This window comes from Nicotiana attenuata, unplaced genomic scaffold (genome assembly GCF_001879085.1).
Source record: "Nicotiana attenuata strain UT unplaced genomic scaffold, NIATTr2, whole genome shotgun sequence".
NCBI lineage: Eukaryota > Viridiplantae > Streptophyta > Magnoliopsida > Solanales > Solanaceae > Nicotiana > Nicotiana attenuata.
This window is the reverse complement of record NW_017670395.1, coordinates 464610-476868: the sequence shown is the minus strand read 5'-3', so window position 1 is coordinate 476868 and position 12259 is coordinate 464610. Positions and strand designations below refer to the sequence as shown.

At 37.3% G+C, this 12259-nt stretch overlaps 1 protein-coding gene across 1 annotated transcript; it reads right to left on the bottom strand.

Moving 5' to 3' along the window:
• Window positions 1–8272, bottom strand: LOC109238822 (DIS3-like exonuclease 2). The gene is made up of 7 exons (XM_019405305.1): window positions 7873–8272; window positions 6737–7074; window positions 6578–6631; window positions 6390–6458; window positions 4043–6274; window positions 1662–1733; window positions 1–1268 (listed from the first exon to the last, which is right to left on the bottom strand). Exons 1-7 carry the CDS (start codon window positions 8000–8002, stop codon window positions 864–866), a joined length of 3300 nt encoding a protein of 1099 aa, XP_019260850.1. The 5' UTR covers window positions 8003–8272; the 3' UTR covers window positions 1–863.
• Window positions 8273–12259: the final 3987 nt, after the last annotated feature.

The following is a 12259-nucleotide window of genomic DNA, read 5'->3' as shown; positions in this document are numbered from 1 at the left end:
TAGAGCTGATGAATATCATTACTGTTCTTTAGCCAAGTGCAATATTAAACAGCGATTCTTTACTCTTATCAAACAAGGTCGAGCTTTTGACTCGCAGTCATCCACCCAAACCTTCATCTGAGATAATCAAGATGCCATCAAAATCACTTTCTTGCTAGTAGACATACTTGGTGACTGCCTACCAAGGCTCAAGTGAATGAGAACAGCTTACCTTTTTTGCCTCTAACTTTCAGATGCATCAACAGTCTTCACATTCTCTCATATTGGTATCCTTTTCCATGTCAATCTCACACAATCAGATTATAAAAAAGAAAACAGAACATATTGCCATTGCATATTAGGAGAATCTTTTAAGAGCTGAAAAAGTACAGTACTTATGTAGCCGAATTACAGCCCCGAAATCAACGACCATACAAAAGCAGAGAACTGTCAGGACTCCCAACTCAAAAAATAATGGGTCATAGTCCAGCAGAAACATTAAGGAAAAATATTACACCGGAATCTGTCTTTGAAATTGGCATCAGAACATTAGAATGTCGATGCAGCACCGTCAGCAAACTTCTATGTGAAGGAAATGGCCACCAAAAATAAGGGCCATTTCCTAAAGATAGCTTTGGTATAAAACAGATTAAAAACAGCCACTTTAAGAGACCCCATTTATCTACACCTACTATTAGAAGTCAGTTCAGTATTACGCCCTTTCTAATGCATCACGCATGCTAGTCAAAAGATTCTCCTTTCCAAGAATTCTACTCAACCTATAAACTACTGTAATATCTACACCGGAGTTGCGTACTTCCAAGATATCACTCTTTCATCCGTTAAATTCTGTTTAACCAGTGAAATTCACATACAAGGCCAGATTACCTGAAATATGAACTAATAAACAGTCTTACCCCAATATCAAGCGGCCCATTCCCTCCTCCAATAGCATGAAGAGCAACAGTGATTGTTGAAAGAAGCCGTAGAGTCACAGGGAAAACAGCAGGTTCAACCTTTGCTGTACAAGAGAGACCAGATTTTGAAGCATCTCTAATTTCTAATACACCACTCCCTTCCCTATTATTCAGTCCACATAAATCCAATTCTTGGTTCAGCTCGCATGGGCTCACAATGAGTGCTACGTCTTCAAGTGACCTGCACTTCCCTGGACTACCCCTCCTGTTAAAGCGCTTATTCGTAGACGGACTAAGTACCAATGTCGAAGTAGCCTCAAGCCACTCCACAGTCAGTCCCTCAACTTCATCATAGTATATGCGCTGTTCAGTCTGGAAGTATGTAACAATATAAACAAGACATTTTGAGAACAGGGCATGACACATATACATAGCAAGCATAATCTGATGCAGAAAACTGGTCCTAGAGGAAGCTTCTGGATTGTAAATACTACTCCCTCCGTTTCAATTCATATGGCGCAGCTTAACTTGGTTTAGGAGTTTAAGAAAGTAAGGCTTCCAAAACTTGTGGTCATAAAAATGTTATAACATTTGTATGGCTATAAAAGCTTCTCGTTAAGGGAAGATGAGAAGTTTAAAGTTAAATTGTTTCCAAATAGAGAAATATGTCATTATTTTTGGAACGAAGTGATAAGGAAATAGTGTCACATAAATTGAAATGGAGGGAGTAAATAGCTCAATCAATCAAGGTAAAAAAGAACTTACGGCTAGCTTGTGTATGTACAAGGACATGAATCGTGGTCCCAAACCCATCACTCTTGCTTCTGAGAACAATACCTGCATGGAGGATAACACACGAATAATCAAAGGACTATTCTCATCAGTGCAAATTTGATAATGTACAAGGATGAGAGTACGTGATCTGAGGACTATTTTCATCGTGGAAATTTTGATAACGAGCAAAGAAAAAGGTTATACAAGTACCCAGGTTCTATTGTCCTCACATATTTCCATGTGTAGCTATTGCAACATACTAGAGACAAAATTAGAGCACAACAGTACACGATAATTATCCTGCCATTTAAGCCCTTTTCGGTTTAAAGTGATGATTGACACACGAGTGAAAGCTTTGATAAAGTACGAGGAAGAAAGTTACACAGTATTCAGGTCCTGCTATCCTCACTTCTTTCCCATGTAAAGCTGTTGGAACTTTCTATAAACAAACTTGCAGCATAGTTAACACTTAACAGTACAAGGATCTTCATTGTTCTTCCACTTTGCCCTTCTGTTTTTAAATCATGATTAATTGCATGTCCCCATTCTGATAGCATCACAAAGTTTTCGATTTCATCTGAGAGGAATCACAGAATCACCAATGTTTTGTTTGGGAAGGTGCGCAAAAACAATAGTAGACAAGCCACCCAATAAAAGGAACGAGAAAAAAACTGATACAATGAACGATATTTTGTTTCGTTAATGAAGAACCTAAAATGCTGGCAAAATAGAGAGGTATTATCTAAGTTTCTACTGTATTTCTTGTTCATCCATCTAAACAAAAAACAGAGAAGAAAATTTCCATATCCTCCTCCCACTTCTTCTTCCAACCAGTGCCAGACGATGTTGTGAGCTGCTAAATTTTAGAAAGTCTCGAGACCTGTATCTTTGTTATTATCCAATAAATATTCTAATGAATAAAGTAGCTTAAATTACATGATATTATTAAGTTTTTCTAGCATTCTGTTGCTCCTCGGTCTGTAAGTTCAGCCCTTAAACTGTCTCTCTTACACCCTACTTTACTGAACTTCCAAATTTCTGCATGCTCTTTACTCAAAATATAACAAGCTTATGCGTTTGCCAAATTCTCAACAATACTGCCAAGTTGAGGCCATTGCCTACCCCTTTTTCAGTGGCTGAAGTTCAGCTTGAGATCTATCACTTACAAACATCCAGGTAAGACCTGATAGCATTTCAGGTGCAAAAATTGCAGCTGCACTGATATAGCCTCAAACCATCAAGAAACATATCCCCCCCCCCCCCCCACAACAAACCCCACCCGGCACGCCACAACAAGGGCAGAAGATCTCACGCAAGTGCATGATATTTGTCAATTATAAACAAGCATTTAGCTTTAACATGCATTTATTAAAGGTCATAACACCTATGTCAGAGGCGGATCTAAGATTTGAAGGTGGCACGTGCCACAATTTCTTTTAATGTACACCTTGTAATAACTAATATAGATTTTGTTCGGAATATTTGTTCGGTTCATTTTTTTAGTTTATTCGGGCAAATTTAATAGGCATTTTTCATTTGCAAATATGAAAATTATCTCTTTCTCATACCCTACTTATGGGATTTCACTGGGTATGTTGTTGTTGTATGAAAACTATATCTCAGACATCAAGAAGCAAATGTAATTAGCATTTTTAAGAAGGAATCACACCCTTATTATTAAGGATACAAGTAAAATTAATATTTTCACTAGGGAATTATATCTTTTTTTGTATGCTAAAAATAAGTTTGCACAAGTAAAATAACATCTTCAATAAGGGAATTCCACCACTCAAAATAAGAAAAAAAATATCATCAAAAGGTAAATTATACCCCATAAGTAAATGCAGAATCAGATAAACTACAAGATCCCAAAAATTAAAATCATGAATCTCATTTTTTTCTAGGCAATGCTTGTGAAATATATCATAATTTAATAGTAAAGAGTTTTAAATTGTATTTAACAATCATAGAATAGCACAAATTTTTATTGAATTTTTAAATTTTGGAGGCTAATAAAATAATAACCGACATATAGGAAATTGGGAGGAAGCCAAAAAGGAAAATGACCTGGACAAAGGAAATAAAAAGCACAACGAAAGGAAAAGTCAGATAAGGTTCAAGATAAATTCGAACTTGATAAAAAGGTTTACCAACCGTGGCGCCTTTATCTAATTTGGGACTGGGGGTGGCAGGATCAAATATTTAACCTAGTTTAAGAAAATTTCTACATAAGTATATGATAATTTTACCAACCTAGTGGGTGCCATACCACCCCCACCCTAAAGGGTGGATCCGCCCCCGCCAATTGTTACCTCCAAATACCTTTCTTTTTGTTGTATAAAAGTATAATACTTTGAACATAATTTACATACCTCCTTTCCTTTTAGAAGTACCCACATGTAGAGTTTCTCCATAGCATCTTTCACGTGCCTGCTAGCCAACTTTCTTTCATTGCAATGGGAAGCAATACCAGCAAGAGTTTTTGCACATGGAACCTTATGTTTTGAAGCTGCTGCAGATAATGCTTCTTGAGCTTCAGGTGATCCAATTGCATCTTTATCAAAGCTGGTCAAACATCTTTCGCGTGTCATTTCTCCCCCATCTGGATTGTGCAACAGTTTGAGCTTCAGATACGCCTCTTCAGCTTCTAGAGCTGCAGCAAGCATCCGATGTACCAGAATATCCGGATAGCGCCTGAGCGGAGAAGTAAAGTGCGTATATAAAGGAACAGCAAGCGCATAATGACCCCGATCATTTTCATCTTCTACGTCTCCACTGCAGAAGTAAGTTGCCAACTGCATGGGTCTTGAGGCGTAAGACATAAGAATATCCAATAACACAGAATCGTCTGTGAGCTCTTGTCTAATGCGCTCCAATGAATTATGGAACTGGCCAGAGGAAGATGTGTCCAATCTCAGACCATGTTTGGAGCAGAAGGACTCGAACTCTCTGAGCTTACGTAGGTTGGGTTCAGGGTGCCTTCGCAACAGTGCACTAGAAGGGTAAGCTCTAGTTATAACTTCAGCAGCTGTCCTGTTAGCCAAAAGCATAAACTCCTCAACAAGGAAGTTCGACTCCTTCCTTACACTGAGCACACTATCATAAGGTATCCCTTCTTTATCAAATAAGAAAACTATTTTGGGGCTTTCGAGTGATAAAGCACCATCGTCAAACCTTTTTTTCTTCAAGATTTTAGAGATTTCATAAAGGTTCTTCACAGATGTAACAACATCAGACCATTTAAAAAGGCCATGTAACACTGGCCAAGAACGTTCTCCTTTATAAGAACTTGGATCATCAAGCAATCCATCAATAATATCCTGAGCATGCTCATAAGAAAGCTTGCAACAAGATTGAATTATAGTGCGGCCAATCCAGCGCTGACTAACTTCCCCAGTAAGACTGATGTCCCAAAAAATAGAAAACGCAAGTTTGTCCACCCCAGGATTAAGCGAACCCAAATTCTCAGAGAGCAACGGTGGCAACATGGGCAATTTACTTTGCAACAAATATACACTCGTTGACTTCGCTCGGGCATTTTCATCTAAAGCCGAGTCTGGTAGAACAAAGTATGAGACATCAGCAATATGGACCCCAACTCTAAAATTACCATCAGACAACCTTTCAACAGAGAGTGCATCATCAAGATCAGTGGCAGAAGCAGGGTCAATTGTAAAAACACAGAAATTTCTGATGTCTCTTCTACTCTGAAGCTCCTCTTTAGGTATTTCCCAAGGAATACTTGGAAGACATGATAAGGCCTCTTGAGAGAATTCTGAAGAATCAATTGCATTTTCAAATAAGATTGCAGCAAGCTGCGGCTCCACTTCTCCACCTCGTCCAAATATGTCAGTGACATGAGCTTCTGGAATATAGTTCTCTTCTGCCCAGTCTGCAATCCGTGCAGCTACTAGGTCCATCTCCAATGTCACATCACCAGCTTCCAATCTTTTCAAAATAAAGTCTGGCAGGCTCTTAAAGGGTACCATCATTTTTGGAAACCGAGGATCATTTGGTGTTAACAGGAGATACTGACAGCTCAAGGCAGTCGACAAATGTCTATTCTTCTTCGAGTCCCTTTTGTAACCTTCTCTACTCCACATCCACTTCTTGACACTGAGAAAACCAGTGATAGTGTCCCGACGAGGTGAACCCTCAAGGATAGCGACAACCCTTCCTGTTGGTCGTTTAGATGGAAATGAATTCACAGTGACGGACAATCTCTCGGTCGCATGCAAAGCATCATTCATTTCACTAGAGCACCCAACTATGGAAGGTTTCGACGCAGTCAAATTATGTCCATTGACACAAACATTCTCAACTGGTACTTTTTCTTCTGGATTCGACACTTCTCCAAAGGATTGCCCACTTCTATTACATACTGCATTTTCTAAGGGGCTAGAGCAATTACCGCAGCTACTGGACTCAAAATCTGCAGCTACCTTGTTCTTCCCTTTGCAATTCTCTCTAACAAATTCTGAATTGTCAGACTCCAACATACCATCATCTACCAAAGCGGAATTCTCAACACCAGCTGTATATCCTTTCATTTTAGTCCAAAGAGAAGGAGGATCAACTTCAATAGCAACAATGTCTCCTTCAACCTGCAAGAAAGTGTAGAAAAGAAAATGTTATCCTGCAGAATGGCACACAATGTAACTAATAAACAAACCGACACCTAAGAAATTAAGCAAGAAATAAAAGATACACCACACTTACGGCTCTGTTTTGAACTGCAGGTCCACTAATAAGAACATCCGCTCGCACACCATCAATTTTGCAATAGGCCTGAGAAGCAGGGGTTATATGATTATGAATCTCATGAACCCACCAGAAGAACTACAAATTTTAGGCATAACCAAAAATGGAGCAGCAAAGAGACCATGGCAAATGTTACTAGAGATTACCTCAAGTCTATTGTGGGCGTTGACACGAAACAATGCTTTAAAGATATGACCCCTCTGCAGAACAACAGAAACGTATCATCAAACTCTCATTCAACGACACATTCTTTTAATTACTTCATTTACCAATATACAAGTACTAAAGCAAGTTACGAGGCTGACCTCTAGTGCTTTATGAACAGCTTCTGCTGGCCAATGTGAAGCAAAATATTTCCTCTGGGGGTAAGAAGTAATTGGCGGGTCTCCGTATACAATGGGATCTGGGCATGAACCTGAATATATTTGTCCACCAACACCAGGTAACATTGTTAGCTGCACAGGGAGACTTTCGCTCTCCGCTGCCTGTTCATTAAAATGCATCGTAGGCAACGAAGTAAAAGCAATGTTTGATGCTCTAGGCAATGAAAGCTCTTTAGATCCTTCATGATCCAAGATAGGAACATCTCCCTTGAAATCTGATTCCCCAAGACAGACAGTCAGCGAACTACTTGCTGTTCCAACTACAAGCTCAAAGAAGTGAGAGGAAATTACAAACTACAGACAATTTCATACTAGAATCAAACTTATATGCAGGATGAGTTCAACTATTTCCCCTACTAGGGAAAAAGACTTAGACAGCACTAAAAGGCAAACATGATAATTAAAATTTCAGTTACATTAGTTACATCCATTGTCAAAGAAACCAAAGAGGAAGTACAATAGCTTACAATAAACATGAAGTGCAAATATAATTAAAATATAAGAACAAACAAGAAGACACGTGCACTTCTACTCTAGCATCAAGTTCCTTTTGACAAATTGGAGTGAAGCAAGCATACATGCATTTTAATATACGCACACGCAGACACACTGATGGCTGAATAGATTTCTTTTTCTTAGGCATTTGATTGAATATTGGTACAAGCCCGTAAATAGACGGCTATGATTAATTCAACTGTGCCTAAAAGTCTTACATTTAATTAATATTATTGTATATATAAATAGAAAGCACAATCACTAGGCAAGAAAACCAAAAATAAAGCAAAAAGTTTCACTAATAAAATCAAGAAATTATATAATTATGTTTGCAATTTCATAGAGGATGCAAAAAACACTAGGTGATTTCTGCCTTGGTGAGCTCAGTTATCACTGGTGGGAGATACCAGTGGAATATAGAGGTTCACAGTCATCAAATAGTAGTAATGGCCGGCCAAATCCAATAAAACAATAACAAGTGAAAGAACAGCGCACGGGTGAAAACTAACTTGGAAATCCTACAAAATAAAATCACATAGAACATACTATACAAAATTACGTACCTGTAGGAGGAGAGATTTGCTTAGATCGTCTAGATCGACGGTTCTTCTTCTTATCCTTAATCGGAGTATTATTGTTATTATCAACTACTACAGCTGTCTGATTTTGGGTTTCCGCAACCACTTCACCCATATTCTCAAAATTTAAACCCACAACAGAAAAAAGTAAAGGAAATGCGAACAAAAAACAAAACAATCAATAAACAAGCATCTTCCGGTATAAAAATTGGCGGAAGAAAGCTGGGTGAGGGAGGAATTACTACGATATTTATATAATGAGTTACTCATGTATTAGCAGGGAGATAATGGGGGTTTGGGGAGGGGGGGTGAAAGGAACGTGATGATTGGTCGGCGTAGACAAGGGCGCCGACTATTGATTCCTTTGTCTTCTCCTCTTCCCATTTCCTTTCCTTTCTTTTTCATTTCTATTTTCTTTTGTTAGCTCTCTTTCTTTTAATCTTTTTTTTTTTTCCTTTTTAGGTAGATATGCTTTTTATCTTACTCCTCTCTTTTGCTTTGAGCGAAAGCATTGGGTGGGATGTGAGGACACGTGGGAACTTCTTTTTCTCTTTTCCTTTTCAAAATATTTGGTGCGTTTAGACGAGTCCGAAACCTAAATATCAATATTTTGGACTCAAAACACGTAAAAAAAAAAAAAGTTACTTTTCTATAAAATGCGATATTATACTGCGTTTTACTTTAACGGAGTTTTAGCTGTTAAAGTAAAGCACGGTATAATACCGCATTTTACATATAACGCGGTATAATACCGCGTTTTACTTCTTTTTTGGGCCCACCAATAAGTGTCTTGCTGTTAACTAACATAACAATAATTCAAATATACAAAGCGCAGTATTATACCGTATTTTACATCAAAAAATTCTGCCCCCGAGCTAGGATTTGCCTTATTTAAAGGCGTTAGGATTTTATGAAAATCCATTCAAAAAATATTCTAACTTCCGTTCAAATTTTTCTTCTTATTATCAAGCATTTTTTATAATGTCTGATGAGCCAAAAACAAGGATTTTATTATATTGGGGAGGTGAGTTTGTAGCGGAGAATAACTCTGTGAGGTATAGTTTATCTCCACAGTGTCATGTTAAATTACCGATTACAATGGAGTAGATAAATTGGTATCGTTGATATGTAAAAGAATGAGTGTGAGAAAACGTTCGGTGAACCTTAATCGGTAGATATCCGTATTATGTTACCCCATAGGGGTTTGCTTTTTATTCTGAGTTTAACATCGAAGATGATGAAACTCTTAGAGATTTTTTGCGGATTCCGAATAAATACAGACAATTTATTGTTATTAAATTGTTGGAAATATACGTCAAGGTTGAAGACGTTCCCAATAATGAGGTTGTGCATAGTAGGGATAACCCCCAGTCATCGAGTGATTATTCTAGAGCAGTTTTTGCCAGACAGATTCCTGATGAAAGAGTTTGCCTTGATTTAAACTTATCACCACCGGCAAATGATCAGCGAGCAAATAATTTCTCGACTTTATATAATCCACAAGACGATTGGTAAACTTCAATTTTTCTACACTTTAACGATGTTTATTTTATGTTGAATTGGATTTGTATTAACACTCATATTTTCCACAGGGGTACCGTCCGGATATGAATTTTATAAGTTATGACGCCGCTCCTAATTGGAATATGTGTAATTCTGGCGTGTTGGATCACGGTGGTCCATCAGAGAGTCATCACCAACAAGAAAATGTCCATCATGGAATGTCAACACAGTACGACTTGTAAGTGAAGTGATATAGCTATATGAAAAGTATTTATCAAATTGAGTAGCTTATCATTTTGTTCTTTTTGTGCAGTGAAAACGAGCAACTTGATGTTCCTGACCTCACACAGTTGCCCGTAGACGACGTATTGACTCGTGATTTGGCAGATGCGCAGAGTCAAGAAGATGATAATGATTGTTGATACCCAATTTTTCCCTATATATTTTTAAATATGTATAAATACCTCCAAATAGCATATATATGCATATATAAGCATGCACAAGGTTTTATAATTTTTTTCCATGATTTTAAGGATTGAAATTGATTTATTTTCTTCCCTCTTATTCATAAAATCCCCAATAATTATTTCCCAAGTTATTGTTATGATGATTTATTCATTTAATTTCTATACTTATACCAAAATGTGGTTTATATTTTTTTATGCATTTTTATAACTGCATTTGGTATTTTTTTTAAGCTAAATTGCATATAATTGCAATGTTAGCCTATTTAGTGTATAATTACATTTTATATGCGTAAAATTGGTCCATATATTTTTAAAATGATAATTACATGTTTTAAATCATTTTGGCACATAAAATTATTTTTAGAAAACTATTTATTATTTATTATAAATTAAATAGGGAAAAGTAGCTATTTAAATTATAGCTAGATTTGGCTTTCAATTGTAGCCCAAATTGAACCCATTCCCCAGCCCAATTTCATACCCAATTAACCTGACCCAGACCCTATATACACCTACCCAAACCCGAAACCCATCTACCCGATCAAATCTTGGCCGTTGATCTCCCAGATCAACGGTCCATACGACCCCTTTCCTTTTTTAATTCCTAAGACCACCCTAACCCTAGCCATTCTTCACAGCCCGCCGCCTTTGAATTCTCTGGTCTCCTCTCTTCTCTCAACCTGACCCTAATCCCTGTTCAACCGCCGCCTCCTTCTCCGGTCTTCTCCTGTGACCACCTTTCAACCCCAAGCCTCCAATGGTTCCTCCATTGCCTTGCTCATCCTCTCTGAGGCCTTCAAGGGCCCTGGGCCATGCCGACTTGTATCTAGGGTTGCTGTTTTGGTTGTTCATGGCTTCTCCGGTGTGATTTTGGGCAAAATCGCACCATATTTGTTACGATCTTTGAAGTTTATAGCAGGTTCTTCCGTTTCTATTTGGGTTTCCTTTGAAACCCTAACTTTCGTTTGTATCTTTTAAATCTGTGCTATTTTTGACGATTTAAGTCTGTTTCTTTCTATGTTTTACACTATTCTCAAACTTCTTTTGCAAAAAAAAAAATCATCGATTGCGAGTTGTTTTACTTTGTTCTAAAGCTAGGGTTTTCGGAATTTCTTATACACTTTGTATAAATTGATTCTTTATGTTTGAAACTTCTATCCTTGCATATCTTGACTGATTCTATGTTCTTACTGCCTTTTCAACTCACCTATGTTAAAAGCCCTTATTTTTTTAGATCTTCTTTGTTTTGGTTCTGTGTGTTAGCATGACTGCTCAATTCTTGTTAAGTTTCTGTGGTTACCGTGCTTTGAATAGGTTTTACTGAGTCCTTAGCCTACTTATATCACCTCTATGTGATTGTATTCATCTTGATTGTTCATCTCTTGCCTCTTTCTGTCGATATTGCTGACCTTGCATGTTTGCTACGTCTGTTTGTTCTTCTCTATTTATATGTTGAAGTATAGAATCATAACTCTCTCTTGATTGATTCTAATTTCCTTATTTGATGGTTTGATTGAAAGATTTTCTTTTAAAACCCTAAAATTCTACCTCGTCTGTTTAAATTGACTGATCCCCCTACCTTATTTGCTGTGGTACTTTATTCTCACTGAATCATTCCCTTAATTGGAGTTTTCCGAACTTAGTCCTAATTGACTACCATATGCTTACTAAACCTTGATTCTCTCCTTATTAGTCATGTACTGATTTTTCTTGCCTTATATGTTATTGGTTCTTACCGTTTGAATTAATTCCCTTAACTTAAGGGGGTACTTGCCTTGATTTTTTGACTGACTGATTCTAATTTCCTTAATTACCATGCTACTATGATTCTTTCCTTATTTGCTACCTGTTTTCAAGCTATAAATACTCTAGTCTTTCATTAGCACAAGACACGAACATTTTTGGGTTCAAAATTATCTCTCATACTAAAAAAAATCTCTGCTCTCTCTTGTGCTATTTGCTACTATTTTAAGTTAGCCGGCTGCAAGCCAAGGCTAACCATTTGTGCTCTCTTGTTCTTTCATTCTGCTTACTCTCCTCTTCACCTAGTTTCAATTTAAAGTTCCAACAACAACATGATTCTCTTATTGTTTCAGTTCCTCTTATTTCTAGTTTGTTTTTATTTATGGTTTTGTTGTGAAATTTGTAGTTAAGAGTTACATTATCAGCATGTTATTATGTCTTCCCCTTCCTTTAGATCAGTATATTCCCCTTTGTGTGTGTTTCTGAGCATGTCTTATCTCTTACTTGTTGTGTACTTACCATCCTATATCCCATGAATTCTCAAATCCCTATCACCCCTCTATATGGTTGTGTTCTTCATGTCTGGTTTTGTGACTATGCCGGTGTCAGCTTTTTCTGAGCATGTTCAAACAGTTCTAGACCTTTGCTGGGTTATGTGT